Genomic DNA, 19,211 nt, shown 5'->3' on the forward strand with positions numbered 1-19,211 from the left:
AATTTCAAGATAAAAGTGTTTGTTTTGATGAGAAACTATATTTAGGTGACGATAAGGTAACATATTTATGAATATAAACTATATTAAATATCAAAAACACATTTAAGTGGTGGGGCATCCATCCAGCCATTGTCTATGGCTTTATCCTCCACGTGAGAGTCACAGGGTTGCTGGTGTCAATAGCACGTAAGGTGGGGTAAAAGGTGGTCAGGTCGCCAATCCATCGTGGGGCCAACATGTGTTACAAAAAACATTGCAAATGTACCATAAGACAAACTTTCCTGTCTGGCTCTCATTGATTAATTTTCTTTCCTTTGATTCTGGTATCTTCTCTACCTTAATTTCAGTTTTCATTGTTGGAAAGATGTGAGCTATTTTGTTGTTTAGCATCATGTAAACGTGCCAGAATTACATCCATCCTTCCTCCATCTTCTACCACTTCTGCTTATCCAAAATCTGATCTCAGTGTTCAGGCTGACCAGGGTGTCCCAGACACCACTTTACAATGTTCTAAAGAGTTCTGGGTCAATCCAATGACCCAGGAGGCATCCTGTTCCACCTTTACTGGCTCTACTCCGAGCTCCCAATCTCTTCAATCTTTATCTGTAACACTGAGCCCAGACACCGTACAGAGAACACTCAATTTGGTTGCTTGTATCCACAATCTCACTGTTGCAGTCGTCCTGAAGCTTACGACCATGGTTCAGAGGCAAAACAAAGACAGAAAGATGAATCAAAAATTGGCTTGTGGCTCAGTTCCTTCTTTACGGGCATCCCATGGCCAAGAGGGAAAGGGTTTAACTGGAAGGTCGCTGGCTCAATCCCAGGACAGGCCAAGTGAGTGAGTCACCCAATCCCCAGGCTGCCCAACGCTCCTGCGCCTTACTTGTGTGTTTTCACTACTGGTGTGTAATAAGGATGAGTTAAATGCAGAGGACAAATTCACTATCACTAATTATTGGCCTTTTTTGTAATCAATAATAATATTACTTACCGGAAACTATTGGCCATATTAGTTTGAATCAATAATATTTCCTTAGACAATGAGTGTACATACAGTATTCATGCATTTGAATTGCCACTCCTGTGTCATTATGTGCAAAGGTGCCCTCCCGGGCGCCCTAATGGGACAACGCTGCACGCTAAACTACCCTTTAGAAGAGGGTTTCTCAATCCTGGTCCTGGGGACCCACTTCCCTGCATGTTTTAGATGTTTCCTGCTCCAACACACCTGATACCACAGCCTGATAATGACCCATTTATTTGAATCAGGTGTGTTGGAGCAGGGAAACATCTAAAACAGGGCAGCGGGTTCCAAGGATCAGGATTGAGAAACCCTGCTCTAGAGTGGTAAACACATGAGGAATTACCCTACTGGCTTCCATTCATTTGTGGCCTCTAAAGCAAAATATAAATTGATAGGTGTGAAAGAATATGGGAAATGGAACATCCCTCAGTCACCAGATTTAAATCCAATTGCCAATCTTTGTTGGGATTTAAAGAAGACAGTTGCAGCAAGGAAGCCATCAAACATCACTGAGCTCGAAGCTTTTGCACATGAAGAATGGGCAAAGGTTCCAATGGAGAGGAGTAAAAAGCTTGTCATCACCAACAGAAACCGTTGGGTTTGAATAATACTGCACATGCACAGGTGTTAGAAGAGTTACAAGTTAAGTCAACTTGTGTTGTCAAAATAATTCATACGTATCAATAAATGTTCTTTTTTTTGTAAATTAATGAGTTTTTTGGTCATTTATTCTCATTATCTTTCATCAACGCCACTATAACGTCTTGTAAGGCGAGGGGGTTGAATAATTCTGATTGCAACTGTGTATACTCGTGCCGCCTGCCCCACCAGTGCACAGTAGGTGCCCTTTTCATTTTTGCCCCTGCACTTCCAGATGTCTCTGTGCACGGCCCTGCTCATGGCCATAAGAATTATGGGTCAGCGCACGAGAACCCACATTCAAACACAAATGAAAGGCGACACTAAACGAGCAGCGGACAGATGTGTCATGTTTTGATATGAGGTCACCTCCTCCTCCTCCTCCTCCTCCTCCTCGTCCGTGTCAAACAGTTTTTGAGATGAGGTCACCTCCAAAAACATTTACCTTCCTCTTCACCAGGACCATTGTCATTTCCTCGACCCAGGGTTTGGAATAACACCAACAACTTAGCAGAGTCAGTGAACTGTCAGTTATTCCACAGCTTGTCTATGTGTAATATGTGTTTGTCTTTCCCTTTAGTCAGTTTCTAAATGTGTGTTAAAAAATTCACATGGGTTTTATCTTTGGTATTATGATCCTCCAGTTAATCCCTCTCTCTCTTTTAGAGAGAGGAGCCTATTCAGTTCTTCCTTTTTTCTGAAATTAATTCTTAAACCCTTCGGTCGCCCGGTAATTTATGGACAAACCTTCTTACAATCCACAGTCTCACTTTGTTTTTGTATAAATAGTTTATTAGTATCAGTAACATGTCAGAAGGATTGTTTTTCTCCATTCTTACAAGGATAACATACCTAAATGGAAACAGACAGCGATAGAAAATGAGAGGCTATAAAAAAATAAGAGGATATACTCTGTGTGTGTGTGTGTGTGTGTGTTCGTGTTTGTGTGTGCATGTGAGAGTGTGTTTTTGCTGAGGAAGAGTAAATCGTCGAGTACAAAACCTAATCCCAGTCACTGTTTCTAGAAAGGATTCCAGCCAGTTTTTAATCCCAGTCACTGAGCCCTTTATTCTCTGGGGATGAAACAAGACGGCAAAGCGAGACGAGTCCTCTCGTATCCAACGACTGGTTCTCCATCGAGGAATCGCAAATCTTGAGGTTCAGTTTTCAAGTTTGAGGATCACATGAGTCAAAGAGGTGATTCTCCATTAAACCTCCCGAAGGTTCATTTGTCAGAATATACAGTAATCCATAAAAGCAGTCACAGTCAGTTGCTGTCGGGTGATGAGGACGTTGGAGGCAAAAAGGTGCTTAGTCTTCTGCTTCAGGCCATAATGTTTGTCCTCTGTTCTCCTCTGCTCCTTCATCACTTCATCTCTCTTCACCTGATTCCTGTTGAAAGAAAGCTCAGGTGAACACAAAGACACAAACAAACTCTCCATACCCAACACAAAATACGCTACACAAAAAAAACAATTTATGTTGTTACCATCCATTGTGAGCTGTGCTGCACCGTTGTTGTTTTTTTTTACCTACAGCAGAGGTTTTCTCAGTGGGAGGTGAGATTACAGAGGCTCCAAACAGTTTTCAGACAGGTTTCATGGATATAAAGAGCTACATCCACACTAATACCCTTTAATATTAAAAGATAAACAACCTCCACCCGGCAGAAATTATATCTGTGCGAACACACCTGAGAATCCTTATCACATGAGAATTTCTGTACACCGGCTCACATGCACACCAGTGTAAACAGGAATCAGGGTGTGTGAGCTCATTGATACTCAAAGGTTGGAAACAAACCGTCACGTTTCACATTTGTACTCAAAATAACAAGCCCAAAATACAAAAAAAATTAAAAGAGACTTGATGGAAAACTGTCTGAAACATAAGAAAGACAAAGAACCACAACAACGAAAACTAATGGAGCAGGGGGAATAAATACACAGGGACAAACCTACCAGGACACAGGTGAACGTCATTCAACACAGGTGAATCACATTAGGGCGGAGCAAACAATCACACAGGGAAGAAAAAAATAAATGTGGAAATGGAAATGCACAAGGTAAGAGAACTACAAAAGTAAAACAGGGAAGTCACAGCAGACACAATTCAAAAATATAAATAAAATGTTCTATTTAATTTCATTGCATCCACTAGTTAAGTGGGTGTATTGCTTTCCAACCATGCCAAAGTACAAAGGACACATGAAGAGTGGACAAAGACGGGGCAGTTTTTGCAAATTTAATGCAGATGAACCTTTATCATGTATTGGGTAATACTGCTGAATGTGTTTCAATGGTCCAGAAAGGAATATAATATAATTGAAAGGCATTAAGCTAGGACTTCCTTTAATGGGGTCAAGAAGTGAGCGGATGATGAAATTTACACCACGCGGACCCTCTGCACACATGTGGACACAGAAAGCCCCTCCAGTGTCAGATTTAATCATTTGAATAATTAGTGGATTTGTGCATTTTGACGGCAATGACTTCCAGTTAGATGACACATTTGGATTTAATATCACAGATGTGAAGCCTTTTTAGTTAATTACCATGTAATGCAACATTAGCAACATTAACAAACATACACACAAACAGGTTATTAGTTTTATTAGCAGTTGGAAGTGGACAAAGGTATTTTTATCAATGCTGCAGCCTGTGAACAGTTGCAGTCCAGGAGAGATTTGGAGAATAGGGAGTTTGTGTGTGTGTGTGTGTGTGTGTGTGCATGCGCGCGCGTGTGTGAGTAAGGGGGGTGGGTGTTGTTGCCCTGAGGGACTAATTCAACCAAAGAGGAAAAACACAGTAAATACCTCAGATATCTTATCAGCTCTTTTGGTGTCAGTAGACACATTCAGACTGGAACAACCTTCACATGTGAAATGGACCAAAGCATTTCACACACACACACACACACACACACACACACACACACACTATCCTTTTAAGGACACTGCATTGACTTCCAGACATTTGGACAGCCTAAACACAGCATTAGCTTATCTTAGCCCCAAACTTAACCAGTTCCTCACAAATCAGGATGTGGTCTTGGTCTCTATGAGGACTACTGGTCCTGTGTTTATACCAGAAACAAAACAGAGGTAACAAATACATGTACATACGCACACACACACACAGCTCACCATTGTCTGTGTCTGAATTTGAGCTGATGTGGCGTTTGTTGGTGCACATGCAGTCCAGGTGATCCTCCAGCCTCACCTGCACCTCCCTCAGCTTAGGCCGCTTACGCACATACTCCACCTTCGCCACCTGGGAGGAGAAAAGGAGAGCGAGAGAAAGAGAGAGGGAGAGAACTAAGTAAGTAAGAAAAGAGAATCCAATGGAGACAAAACTAAAAACACAAGAGCAAAAGAAAAACCCTTTCAATCCTTATCACATAAACACATAATATGACATGTGTACCACTAGATACTAGTGTCACGACCTTGACATATCAATATACAGTTGTTTTACGTTTTTTTTAAACTCAGCCGTTAACAGCACATTTATGCTGCTAGCATTACCAACTTGCCATTATCAGGGCATTAAAAAAAGTGACAAATATTATCAATATAAAGAGTGATTTTGACCAGTATCTGAGCAATAACGATTCTGGAGTATTTTTCAGCTCATCCCTAAAACAGCCATAGAACATGCAAACCCTATGAGGATGGAATAGGGGATTAGGTCTCTGCCATGGACTTTCTTTTTGGTATGAATGACCCACAGACATAGTGTGCAGGTGCATACGCAAATGAAGGTTGCCTCAGTTCATGCAGGACACAGTAGTCATACAGCAGTCATGTGTGATGACAGCTGACTGTAATCTATTCGTCGCGCTCCAATTCCAGTCTCGCTCACACCAAGGCCATTGAAATAACACACCTTCCTCACTCATTTCTTGCTGCACCAACGCTGCCTCACACAGAGTTGCTGCCACCACCCCAGCCTCCAACGTTCTCGATCATAGTCTAACAGGCTTAAAAGTTTAAAATGGGCTGACTCTTACACAGTAAAGGGGGTTCCTGCGCTGTGCTCCTTGTTAGGCTTAGCATTCTGCTTTCTAATTGTTGCAATATATGGTTCAACAGTCTGGAACGCTGTCGGTTCCAGACTGAACTATGAGTACAGACTACAGAGAGGCCGTCACATTGACACCTACAGATTTACAGAGTCTACAGAATTAAGCTAACCCCAATCTGTTTTTGGACTGTAGAAGCCAAATGCTGTGTAACAATTATGGTACAGTAAGGTATGGAATCGTAAAAAAGTACTGGGTCAGGCTTGCATTTCGACTGAGATAAGTACCTTTACTTGGTAGGTGGGATGTGGGCTGTGCCAAACGACATACCGGTAGAACGACAAAGAACGATGACATCGAACGCAACACAACAGACAACAATGGAGGACATCCAGCAGCTCTTTTTTTGTGCTCGCTTTGTGGCTGTTTGTCTCAACAAGACGTCACGTTTTGTATGAGAATAGACTGTGAGCGTTTGCCTCGACTTCCATGGGATATTAACATTGTTACCCCAATCAGCTGACTGTTGTGGGTGGAGCTACCCTGACCGTACCACACCATTTTACTCTGTACCCAAAGGGAAGGGTACCAAAGAATGGAACAATTGGAGCCGGTTATTTTTGGTACTATTCCTAATGGAAAATACATACCACATTGTACCAAACTGATCCGTTCCACACGGAGGAAAAACGGTTAAAGAAAATCCACAAATACATGCGAAGAACATGCAAACTCTACGCAGAAAGTAATTCAAACTAAGAACCTTCTTGCCAGGAGACACTGGAGCTTACACTGCAAACATGCAGACACAATTGTGCACACACTCACGTTCCAAACAAATCAGAGGAGTAAGTGTGGTTGCACAACATCTCCACTTCAAGTCTGAACAAACTCAGACATCGACGAGCCAAGACTAAAAAAACAGCCATTGCGGTTCAGACGAGGTGAGGAGCTGTACTGCTGAAGCAATAAGCCAGAGTTCAACCTTCAGGAGTTCTAATGCCATAACTATACATTACTGTAAGTGTGAAAACAATGGTCAAAAGTTACTGCAAATGTTGCATTACTTTCACATTTTTGCATCACCCACCGTCAACACTGCACCAATAGTCTCTCAAGATGCTTTTAGGCTCGCCCGGAACTCTGAAGATTATCTGGAAATCTCCAGTTAATGTCAAAGTGAGCTCACGCGAGAATGTAACAGGAAAAATTGCATAATCCACAGCGAGTGAATGCATGCTCAAGCCGGGCATCACCACCTCACCTGGATCCTCCATGGGTTCTCCTGCTGCTGTGAATGCGCCACAAGCAAACACTGTTGGTGTGGAGCAAACTCCGGAGAATATCTGCATCCAAATCTAACCTGAAGTTCAATCTCACCGGGAGTTCATGTCTGACAACTGCTTGAGAGCGTGACTTTTGCTCTGAGATTGTCTCTTTTATGCCCTGAACCCTAAAACCAAGTCTTAACCTCAAAACAACCCCTTGGAATTTGAGGACCAGTCCAAATCCAAGTCATCAAGACATCAAAATGACCTTGAAACAATAGTTTGAGTCATTCTGTATGACACTGATTGGCATAATATGTTGACCTAAACCTGATTCCATCCTGAACCCTAAAATCCATATTTAAATTGCAACAGCCCTTTGAACAAAAAGCTGGTTGACAAAGAAGTTTGGAAAGACGACCTCAAAGTCCATACTTACAATGGTCCTCACAAAAAGTGAATATAAGTACACACACGAACACACCTTGGGTCAGCCTCTAGTTGGCAGGGTATGACTGTGAACCACTTGGGTTTTAGTGAACTTATTTCAAGCTTTGGCAAAGATCAAAAGGAGGCAGTTATGCTCTTGAACTAACTGCCAGACTCTCAGTCAGCAGCGCACACACACACATACACATACACACATGCTGGCACAATGGCTGAGCTCGGGAGAGTAACTGTTTTTGGCAGGTGTTTAGTGTATTTCTCCAGTAAGTGGTGGTGTGTTTACATGCCACCATTGGTTTAGATTTTATGTTCAGGGCCAGGGCCACTAAATGACAAATAACAAAAGCCTCTGCACAGTGATTACCGGTGCTCATGGCTGACATGCCAACATAGTTGAGCTGTGAGAAGCAAAGTTATATTGCCTACACTACTGTCTTTGATTGTTCTTAGTTTAAACTTGGATGTTGACCGTGTACTGAACATAAACAGCTGGAGCTGTTTTAGTTCCTCAGGTTTCAGGGAGGTCTTTCAGGTTCCTACCTTGACCATGCGGTGGTGCTTGCGAGCTGCCTGACATCTCATGTTGCTGGTGTTGCAGCAGCCGGTGCAGCGCTTCACCTCGACGCACGGTGGCCAGATGATGAAGTTGGCCGACGTGGGGTCCACCTGGCTCCTGGGGATCTCATAGATGGTTGTCCGTACCTTGCACACCGCTGGTAAGGCCTCTTCCACCACTGAAGGAGAAAGAAAGAGGTCAAAGTTATCAGAGATTTGGTGGGAAAGTTCTGTTTGGTACAGTACGGTGCAGTTTGGAATAGTAAGACCCTGAATCAGGCTTGCACTTTGACTAAAAACAGTGCCTTTACTTGGTAGGCGTGATGTGGCCACATAGTGTGACATAATACCGGTGCAATGACAATGAAAGACCAACATCGAACATGACACAGCGATCAACAATGGAGGACATCGAGCAGCTCTTTTGTTTCCTGTTTGTGGCTGTTTCTCTCAACAAGTCATCAAGCTTTGTATAAAAATTACACTTCCATGGGATGTTATATGTACAACAATCGCAAGGGATTTTTTTGCGATATTTCTGACCATATCGCATAATTTGACTCTGGTACCCCAAGGGAAGGGTGCCAAAGAATGGAACAGTTGGGGTTGGTTATTTTGGTACCACTCACTCTCAAACACCAAAGTCTATAAAGGAAATCAACTGCTGCCTCATTTGGTAAGCTTCTCAAATAGGTAAATACAAACAAAGGATTCCAAACACCCAAAATAGTCACAAAATAGAACATATTAATTTAGGGCCTGTAGGTGTAGTATTGCCAAGTACAGCCTGACAAAACCCTAGATATCACTAGAACAACATTTTCTCTGTTTTTCTGGTGTAGCAGCGTTACAGTGCCACTTAGAGGCCTGGCATACACGTGTACTACAGCGTTTTGAGTTGCTTTGGTGGCGGTTCCATGTGGATGGATACATTTCCTGAAATGATTGCCCCCGTGTTTATGAGAAACTTTTTCGAAATAACAAATAAAAAGATAATTTTACGACTTGTTCCATTTCCATGTGGATACGGTCTTAGCGATCGTTGTTCCATTCTGTGAAACTGCTAAGAGTGTATGGTGCTGTAGAATGAGTGGTCTACAGGGTTTTACAAGTAACACAAACTGCAGTTTCCATTCAGAAAATGGTGTCTAATGGTGAAATAAAGTATTAAACATATTCTTAAAACTTTTTTTTTTGCTTGCATTTCATATACAACCACACGTCAAAAGGGCAGAACTATCCCTTCAAATGGAGTGTGTGTGTGTGTGTGTGTATCTCACCAGTGCTTCTCCTGTGTCTGGTGTGTGCTCTCTTCAGATCAGGGAAACTGTGAGAGAAGTCCTTGTGGTAGACGTGTTTGGTCTCCTCGATCACCTCGTTCTCTGGACAAAACCAAAACAATGGAGCAAAACACACACACACACACTGTATTCAGACCTCACAAACACTCACTGTCAACAACACTGTTCATTCATGAATATTCCCACATGCATGGATCAAACTCGCCAGCACTCTGGGGCATAAAAAGCTTAACAGCATGGTTTTGAAAAGTCAAACTCCCATTCATTTTCTGCATAGAGATTCTGATCATTGGTCATAATACTGTAACCATGCGAGGACGTCTCGCCACAGGCTACGGGATTATGAAACGCAAGTCATTATCAACAACAACTCTGAAACAACTGCCATTTAAGTAAACACTGTGTTTTATTTGTGTTGTCAAGGAGAAATACTGTACAGTCGTGGTACCCTAAGGAGTAATGGTGATGATTAGACGGAGCTCCTCGTTGCCATGAAAATGATTACTAAAGTCACCAAAATCACGTCAGCTACGATGAGCTAGTTCTTGTTACGTTCTGTTTACCGGAGAGCAGCCATTATTTTTTTGGCTATACACTATACTGCAAAAACAATGGTTAAATTCATTAAAAAGAGCAGGAATTTGTTGGATAGGAATCATTTGGGGATGTGGGATGTATAGCACCTTTGCTCTCAGGCTACACACAAAAATTCTAAGCTTTCAGATGAGCATTTCACCTCTGTATAAGAAATAATGCGCTCCCTCTCCGATGCCCTTTCTGACACAACCCAACCATTTATCCAGTATTGGAACCGGCACCTGGAGTACACTAGATGGGGTCCCCTGTGGCCAGGGGCAATTGAGATTGTCTAATTAATGAACAACGGGGCTTGGATACCTTGCTCAAGGGCACCCCATCCCTTGACCTGGCAGGACACAAACTGGCAACCCTTCGGTCATAAGCCAAGTTCTCTTTCCGCTTGGCTATAGGCTGCCCAATCTGTATCCATGATAACCTACATAAAAGCACATATCACGTGCACTGGACATGTGCATGCCAATAAAAACAGGAAACTAAGTCTTAATGAACATTGCAAAGTATACAACCACAGACACGAAGACACAATGACCCATGGCAGTGGCTTAAACAGACCAAACAATCTCTAAACACAAGAATAAGTGACAATGACGACAAAGACAAGTGATAGCAAATGCAAGCGAAAGAAGGAGGTGGGATTATGACATCGTTGTTTTCCCAAAGGTCCTCACGGTGGGTGTAGTGGTTAGCACTCTTGCCTTTGCAGCAAGAAGACCCGGTCGGAACAAGGGCCGTTCTGCATGGAGTTTGCATGTTCTCCCCGTGTTTTTCTGCTTTCCACCCACAGTCCAAAAACTGTGTGGAAGGTTGTTCCCCGCTATGTTTGGAAAAGCCCATTTGCTTAGTTTCAAAAAGTATTGCTATTGTGATACAAACACGAGTTTTTCAATGGTAAATGGAGCTAGCAGCTAGCAGAACTACTGCCACGTCTCTGCTTTTTGGGGTCATAACACCTGGGTAATGTGGACAGCAGCTATACTACAGTAGGGTGCAGCCTTAGAATCAGTCTGTATGCAGTGTTGTATCTTTGCCCTTTTTACTATTTTCAATATTTATTTTGGTTCCTAATCAAATCTCATAGCTAGTCGTGCCAGTTCTGAACTTAATACTCTTTTCGTAATAATTTTCTGATACGTCAGTGGAGAAAATGAACGATGGAAACTTTACCTCCTGAACCAGGGCAGCTCTAAAAAACTGGGCGGTTACTCATGAAACGTTATTTTCTGACTTAGACGTGAGCACAAATGACAGATTTAAACGCATGTCTTTGTTTTTCTTGAGTACAAGGAGAAAGATTTGCCCAAAAGGTCAAGCATCCAAGGGATTGAGACAAAAAAAAAGAAGAAAATATCCCGTTATCTGGGCAAGACATCTTGATGACAAATTGGCCGCCTGACAGCGAGTGAAGAGACGTTCACATGCTGCAGTTTGGTGTTTGTTACATGCGTCTCTCTTTCAAGTCTGTCCTGAGCTGAGTGCCAGCCTAATTTGGTTACTCTTAACTCACTTACGGTGTTTATATGTGTCACTGTGTAAATCAGATTCAATCTTAAATTGAATTCACATAAAGACACAGACACACACAGACACACACACACACGGACGGGAGGTCACTCTGGGGTTGACACAACCCGGCGGCAGAGAAAATGTTGAGCCAGAACTTAAATCACTTTAGAAAAGCAAAGACACTGAACTGTGACATCACAATTTAAACACGAGTGACCTTCTTTAAACAGACATTTTAATGTGAAAACCACAACTCAGTATGGATTTTTTTATCGATATTTAGAAGCAAAGTACCAATAATAACATGAGCTCCTACAGCCAACTTTGTTCATTTGACAAAACTTTTCACATCTGCAAATATTAGCAATTATGGAGTGAATCAATCACAGGTCTCAGCTGAATTTTCAAGACAGTTGTGATATCAGTTGCTGACTTTTGTTACTGATTCATGAAAGATACTTTTAAATGGGGCTACAACGATTACTCAATATATCGATTACTAAACCGTGAAATATTTTAATAATCGATTAATCAGTTTGAGTGTTTTCAAAATAATTAAAAACACCTTTTTTTCTGCTTTTTAAATGTGAGTATGTTCTGGTTTCTTTACATCATTTTGGTTTGTGACGAAACAAGACATTTGACAATGTTTGAGAAGGTTTGTGAAACACCGATCAATATTTGGACCAAACAACTGATGGATTAATCAAGAAAATAATTGACAGATTAATCAATACCAATCTGTGCAAAAAACTATGGTAAAATTCTATGGTTTAACTGGTTCAAACCAATGAGAATGTGATAAATCTGCTCATTTGTTCTTCGTCTGGTCTTTCATCCATCTTCAATCTTTACTTTTCAAAACTTTATATAGTGCGCAATATCATTTTTTATCAATTAAGTTCATCAGATTTAAAGAAAAAAAAAAGTAACTGCCGTAACATTATGACACATCCCTGACATCACATTTCACACATGGAAACACCACATGTGCAGAGTATACACACATGTACAACTGCTGAGTGTAACAGCCAATAGGAATGCCCGCTCTCTCTCTGAACTGTCCTGTGATTGGACAAAAGACTCCCACCATGAGATAGTGGCAAAATACTCCTCTCTCGTTTTACGAGGAGTTTTAATGTAAATCTCTGCCTGTCAGCGTTAGAGTATCATGGGTTATTTTTATAAAAATGTCACCTGATCTGTTCAGTGTGTGAGACACTGGGAAACAGAAGGTTCAGGGAAACCATAATGGTTCTTGCTGGACTCTTTTAATTTGATTATAAACACCAAACCAACCCTCTTTTTGTTTAACGTGTGTGTGTGTGTGTACCCGTCACTCTCACTGCCATGTGTGTATGCAAGCAGTCACGCACACACGCCTGCCTATATACACAATGTGCCCCTGAAACACAACAAAGTGCACCTCCAACATCTCCTTATCTCCCACCCCCCACCCCCCTTCTCTGTGAGTGTCTCTCTCTCTCTCTCTCTCTCTCTCTCTCTCTCACTCCCAGTCTGTGTGTTGCTCACTCGCCCTGCCATGCAGGAATTTGAGCATGAATTATACATAGCGACACAGCAGCCCTTCATCGAGCCCCTGCTCTCAGACCAATAATGGGCAGCATGACAACAGCATAATGAAGTGAGCCACTTGACCCCCACCGAGGCGGGGAGCCGTCACACTCGACATTTGCATCTCAATGATGCCAGGATTAATGGTGGCATCGTTTGCTCGGAGCAGCACACATTCAAAAAAAAAATGTTATTTCACAGGCAGTGAGAAAAGTTCAGAGCGGGAATTAAGGGTGAATGAAATCCTCTTTAATGCTCAAGTTATTTCCTCCTGCAGCCTCACCTCACTAAATCAATCTGCTGTGATTTATTAGCAGTGAAAAACTGGCATCTGCTGCGTTCTCCAAAAGGCAAACGCTAACGTTGTCTAAACTTGCAGACGTCTTCCTTCTGCTGCATTTGCAAAGCTCACGTGGAGCTTCGACCTCAACTGCAGCTTCCCAAAGATACGGAGAAGAGGAGGTCAATGGGGATGTTAAAGTGACTCACTTTCCTGCACCACAGAGAAAATCTGAATTTTTTTTATCTTGCTGGGTCACAGGAGCTGACGGTCTAAGGTCAAATGCTAAGTTTGTATCACTTACTCAAATCTAAAGGACAGATTTCGAGGTAACACTTATGGAAGCAGCAGTGAACTCCTGTGAACCGTGACGCACACTCACCGATTCTCTCCGTGGACTTTGGTGCACACTTTCACAAAGCGACACAAACCACAGCTTCCAGTCAGAGAGACTTCGGCGAGTGTAGATTTTTATCAGCTGACCTTTTGTTAAGTGGCTAAAATCTGTTTTTCTCCACTGGTCGGCCATGATTTCACTCTTCAATGTCTCAGGCAGATTGCTGCTGGCGCCACATCGCATTAAACTTTAAAAGGAACGAGCTGCAGCAAATGTCTTTCTCCGGCTGAAAGACTAGAGACTATTTTAAGAAAGAACATTATACACTCTTATTATACACTCTTATAAAATGATGTTGCATATTAAGTGGTTTGTTCCCTGACACATGACTTCAAATTGTCATAGTTACTTACTCATAATTTCTATTTTTAATCAATAACACTCTACTTGAAAAGGAAAGTTAGCAGAATTTGATATTAAAATAAAAGATGTACAGTGAATCTGTACATCTGTATTGGTTCTGGGTGTTTGACCCATTATTATACCCTGGCAAATCGTGTGCCAACATTTCCATCAGAATCCAAATGTAAAAATCCAACTGCAATTCCCACAATGCAACTTTCTCAGCATTAGATACTATAAGACCAGTGAATATTCACAGCTTAAACTCCACTCCACACCATGGGCAGTCTCTGACACAGACACGTCTACAGTAGAACATCTTTATATTTTAATGTATATACATCTCCAGCACAACTAAAGACCTCATATAAGGAGCACACCCTTAATATAATGAACAAACAAACCAGGACCAGGAATGCAAACCATCGTTTTAACCTGGTACTAGTAATTAAAGCTTAAAGTAAAGTAAAATATAGTCTTATTTTTCTAGCGAGAAACTAAATTATTTTTCTTCTTATGCAAAAAATAGGAACAATTTCTGAGAAATAAGGCTTATTTAACTTTCTTGAAAGTTGACTGTGTTGACAGGCTGAGTTTAAACTATTACATTTAAAGAACAATTCACAACCCGTTCAGTCTGATGATTCTAATGACTAATGATTCAGTTACCGCTCACCTGCCCGTCACTAGTTTGTGTGTTTGTGTCGCGTATAAAACGACGTCGCGGCAGATTCGCGACGCTGTGCTGTGACGACCGCGCCCACGTTGAGGAGGTACTGTGAAGTAATGGAAAACGACGTGACTGAAACTGAGTAGAGTCGAGTCGTGCTAGAAAGTGCATCATGGAAAAGCGCCATTAGTGAAACTATGGTCTTGAGGAACCATAAAAACATTAAAAACACCTCCTGTGTTTGATGTTTTCTTTATTCTGGGCTTCTGTACTGTAACAACGTCATTCCACTCTGTAGAAAATGACCTGCTGCCTGCAAAAACCTATAAAGGGGCTCACTCTAAAGCCTCTTTCACACTCAAAATTTGTGGTAAACCTGGTGGTTTTTTTTTTTAAACCTTGTTAAAGCTACTAAAAGAGGCTATTAACACCTTTGCCACTGCCAGTGGTTTTTCTTCCCTGTGGGGTTTTTAAATCGCACCTACGTCACCTGTGCATGAAATGTGATGTCACGGATGTGCATGGAAACAAAACCAGTCAGGGGATGAAAAACATGACTCCACCGCCACCACCATAGCCCTTTAAATCAGCCATTTAGTTGATACGACTGATGGAATCAATGATACGGAGTGTTAAAAAGTGAGGATCGCGACAAACATGAATGCTAACGGCTGAGATGAATGTGAACGTTGTGGCGTTGTGCCAGGAAATGGCAAAATAGAGCAGATGAAGACAAAATGAACTGGTTTGGTCTGGTTTAACCCAAGAGTAAATGGAAATTAAACACATCATCATTTTGCCTCAAGCTAAAACTGTTTTTGTTTTTTTACCAGTGGATACATCAGGCCACAAAAACACTTCCAAGTTCTTAACTTTCAACCAGGGACAATAATGTTGTCGATTTCTATGCATAATATTGGTTAAATGCCCCTTAAAATAAACATTTCTGCACAAATCAACGCCTTCACGTCGGCGTACGATGAGGCACTGTCCCCTCCTGGGTTCACAGAGGGTGCAAAGAGCAAGACGGGCTTGCTGGTCTCCTAGCAACATGCAGCGAGGCATTTCAGTAATGAGATGAGAGGACAGCATCCTCTCACTGTGCAATGAACCAGATACAACTCATACCTCAACACAGAGTCTCTCAGTGAACGGGGGAGACAGAGAGGGAGGCACCGGCCTTGACCAGCACAAATGTAACACATGAAAATTCACTCTGTATCAACATGCACTGCTTTTCTTGTTAAGATGAGTTAACACAAGTTAAAAGTTCCGTTGTTTTTTAAAGTGTGGTTGTGTGAGAAACTGACCCATAAACCTCATTGCCACTGGTCCAAAAACTAGTTTAGTTTATAGCTAATATCCTGCTTCATCTGCTTCATTTATGGAAGTGATAGAAGTTGCAGCATCATTTCCTGCACAATGCCAATCTTCCATTCATTATCTTAGCAAACTTGTTTAAGCAATCCTTACTTTTACATTGAACTGTTCACTCACCGTTAAGTTTGAGTGAGTTTGGAAGTTTGAGATAATATGTTTGCTCCTAAATAAACAGCCATAAACTGTGATGTTTTCATCACAGCATGAATACTTTTGTACATCCTGTACCACCACTAAATTCAAATGTGTTCCTTTGTAACATTGTTGAAATGTAAGCCACCAGTGAGCCTGCGAGTTAAAAACAAATGATTTTCTCTTTAAACTTTGGTGCAGGGGAGTGAGAGGGTGAAAAACCTCTGTTTCCAGTCATTAAATGATGAAAAATTACCAAACAAGACATCCGAGAACATCATTTTTTCCAGTTTTGGTAAACACTGATTAACACATTTCAACATTTTACAGACCAAACAAAAACTCGATAAATCGCGAAAATAATCATTAGTTGCAGCCCTAGACTTAAGTAAGTGAAGATTTAGCAAACATGGATCAAATCTGTTTTCCACTGGGCATCTCTGTCTCTGGCTGGTGTTCCACTGCCATACAATCACACACTGAACTATCCCTTTTTGCTTTCACTTCTGAGCTGAGCTGAGCTGAGCAGGAATTAGCACATTAAAACGCTCACTGGTTACCACAAACATGACATAATAATATCCTGCATGTGCTGCTCAGTCTTTCATCCTGGGGGAGTGACACATTCGTATTATTAGAATGAAGTGATTTACCTACGGAGTCTATCTCTAGCAGCCGCTGGAGGTCGCTGATGCTGCGGATGTCGCTGTGGGAGAGCCGCTCTAACAGCTCCCGTGGGAGAGAGGACTCCTGCGTGGGGGGGGGGGGGAGAACAATCAATGAGAGCCTGGTTGCGCCTTAAAGGTCACACTTTCATGCAGTCGTCATCATCATCATCATCAATCTGCAAAACTCTGTGCTGAAAATAACGCGCGAGGGGAGGACACGTGCGTAATTACGCACGTGACTTCAATTTGCTGCACTCTTTATTTGTAAATCTGTGTGATTTTAACGGTAAGAAAATAACAAACAACAAACATCAATCTAACACTAAACACAACTCTCACCTCAGCAGCGGTGCGTAACAGGCAGAGGCAGCCGGCGAGGAGGTGGAAAATCGCGGCTCTCATCTCCTCTCAGATCCACTGCATAGGCACCAGGACGAGGCGATGTTCCACAGCAGGAGCCGGCTTGTCGCTCCCTGGACCCGGGAGCCCACGCACATCCCTGGTCACCACCTCAGCCCCAGTAAAAGAGCGAACCAAGAGCTGGTGGAACTTTTCTGTGAACTCCTGAGTGAGATGGGGTTTGGTTCAAGGAACTGAGGCTGATTCGGTTTCTGCTCCTTCAGTGTAAATCACCGTGGGTGTGACAGTTGTTTTATATAATAATAAAGTGATGTAAAAGTGAAGCTTAAAGCTCATAAAACCAAACCGAGGTCAAGTCGATGTGCAGCTGCGCTTCGTTGTCCAATTAACGCACGAACAACTTTTCTTCTACGCTTCAAACATCCAGCAACATCCATCCTCTGATCCGCAGTGCGTCTCGTCCCAAAACCCACTTTAGTACATCCTGCAGCATCTTGAGCATTTGTGCAAACAAAACATCACAATCTGATACATCCTTAATAATAAAAAATGTAAAAAAAAAAAATGTATTGTCCCGAATGTAAAGAGAAAAGAAAAAGCGAGAGAGGAAAAAAAAAAGAAAAAGAAAAGCCCAGAGGAGTCTGATGTCAGCTCCCAGCGGTCCTGTGATTCCCGGAGTGAATGAAGTCGGGACACTTTCAGTCACAGGATATAGCCGTGCGCGTCCGTGGCTGCAGAGCGTGAACGCGCTCCACACAATAGACTTCACAACATAGATAGCTAGATAGATAGATAGATAGATAGATAGATAGATAGATAGATAAATAGATAGATAGATAGATAGATAGATAGATAGATAGATAGATAGATAGATAGATAGATAGATGCATAAACAAATAAACAATTGTTTGCTTGTTTTTGCACAGATACAATAATGAAAGACAAACTCTGAGACAGTCTGACCGTAGCAGCCCGTGGCCGAAAAGGAAATTCGGCCATGGGCTAGGAACTATGGTTCCTAGGTAACACTGCATACATCACATTACATTACTTGATGTGGGGAGTGCGTCGAGAAATAATCAAGGCTGCGTTGGAGACGGAGAGCCCGCTTGGAGACGGAGAAGCGCCCCCAGCAGCTGCTTACTCCGCTGCATCCGGCTCCATCGTCAATCTCTTTGAAAGTGAACTCATTATCTACATTTTAAATAAAAACATTTGCTTGTAAAGTCAATAATGACTCCACTTCTGAGTTTAGTGACCGTGTCACAGTTTTAAAGGTTTGTAATAAAGTTTAACGAGTGTCCAGACCACTCACTCATAGAGAGGCGAGGGGAACAACATTTTCAGATGATGACATTTCATCACGTGAAAAAGCTTCTTTAGGTAAATTGTGACACTTTAAATGGAGCGAAAGTGTGAGAGTGAATGTGTCTGGCCCTGTGATGCACTTGGCAATCTGTCCAGGGTGTACCAGTGTTGGCACAGCACCGCCCACGACCCTCATGTGGAGGATAAAGCAGTAGAAAATGGACGGATGATGAAAAGGTTTCTCGAAGGCTGTGTGAGGAAACCAAACAATAAAAAGATGGACGTAAAACTCGGACGGCTATTAAGTCTTAATGCTGTCTCAGAAAAATGTCCACAAGGATCCATCCATCAAAAAAAAAGAAAAGTGCCCTTGTCAACAGCCTGTGTTGTGTTGTCCTAATATTATTGCGACACTTGACCTTCTGTTGGCACTGAGCAGTGGCTGAGCCTCAGGGGCCGACTCTTATCAGAGCATGTCAAACATGCAGTGCATCTGAGTGTGGGCCGAGCTCAGGAGTTCATAAATCTGACAAAAAGCGGCATCTCATTCTTCTCAGTGACACGGTTTGATTTTTTTTTGGACACATTTTTGGCCCAATTTTCCCACCTGTAGGTGTTTTACGCCCATGTGTGTGTGTGTGGGGGGGGGGGGGGGGGGGGAGTGTTCTTTGGATTCCTCCCACTGTCCCAGTCACAGTCGGCCCAAGGCACGAGTGAACCGAGCAGCTGCAGTGAT

The 19,211-nt window shown here is 42.2% G+C and overlaps 1 protein-coding gene across 1 annotated transcript; it reads right to left on the reverse strand.

The window, feature by feature from the left end:
- Positions 1-2,430: 2,430 nt before the first annotated feature.
- On the reverse strand, positions 2,431-17,870 carry LOC131466526 (platelet-derived growth factor subunit A-like). The gene is made up of 6 exons (XM_058639809.1): positions 17,147-17,870; positions 16,793-16,889; positions 9,240-9,341; positions 7,945-8,138; positions 4,812-4,938; positions 2,431-3,058 (listed from the first exon to the last, which is right to left on the reverse strand). The coding sequence occupies exons 1-6, from the start codon at positions 17,207-17,209 to the stop codon at positions 3,048-3,050; spliced, it is 594 nt and encodes a 197-aa protein (XP_058495792.1). The 5' UTR covers positions 17,210-17,870; the 3' UTR covers positions 2,431-3,047.
- Positions 17,871-19,211: the final 1,341 nt, after the last annotated feature.

Source organism: Solea solea, chromosome 10 (genome assembly GCF_958295425.1).
Source record: "Solea solea chromosome 10, fSolSol10.1, whole genome shotgun sequence".
Lineage (NCBI taxonomy): Eukaryota > Metazoa > Chordata > Actinopteri > Pleuronectiformes > Soleidae > Solea > Solea solea.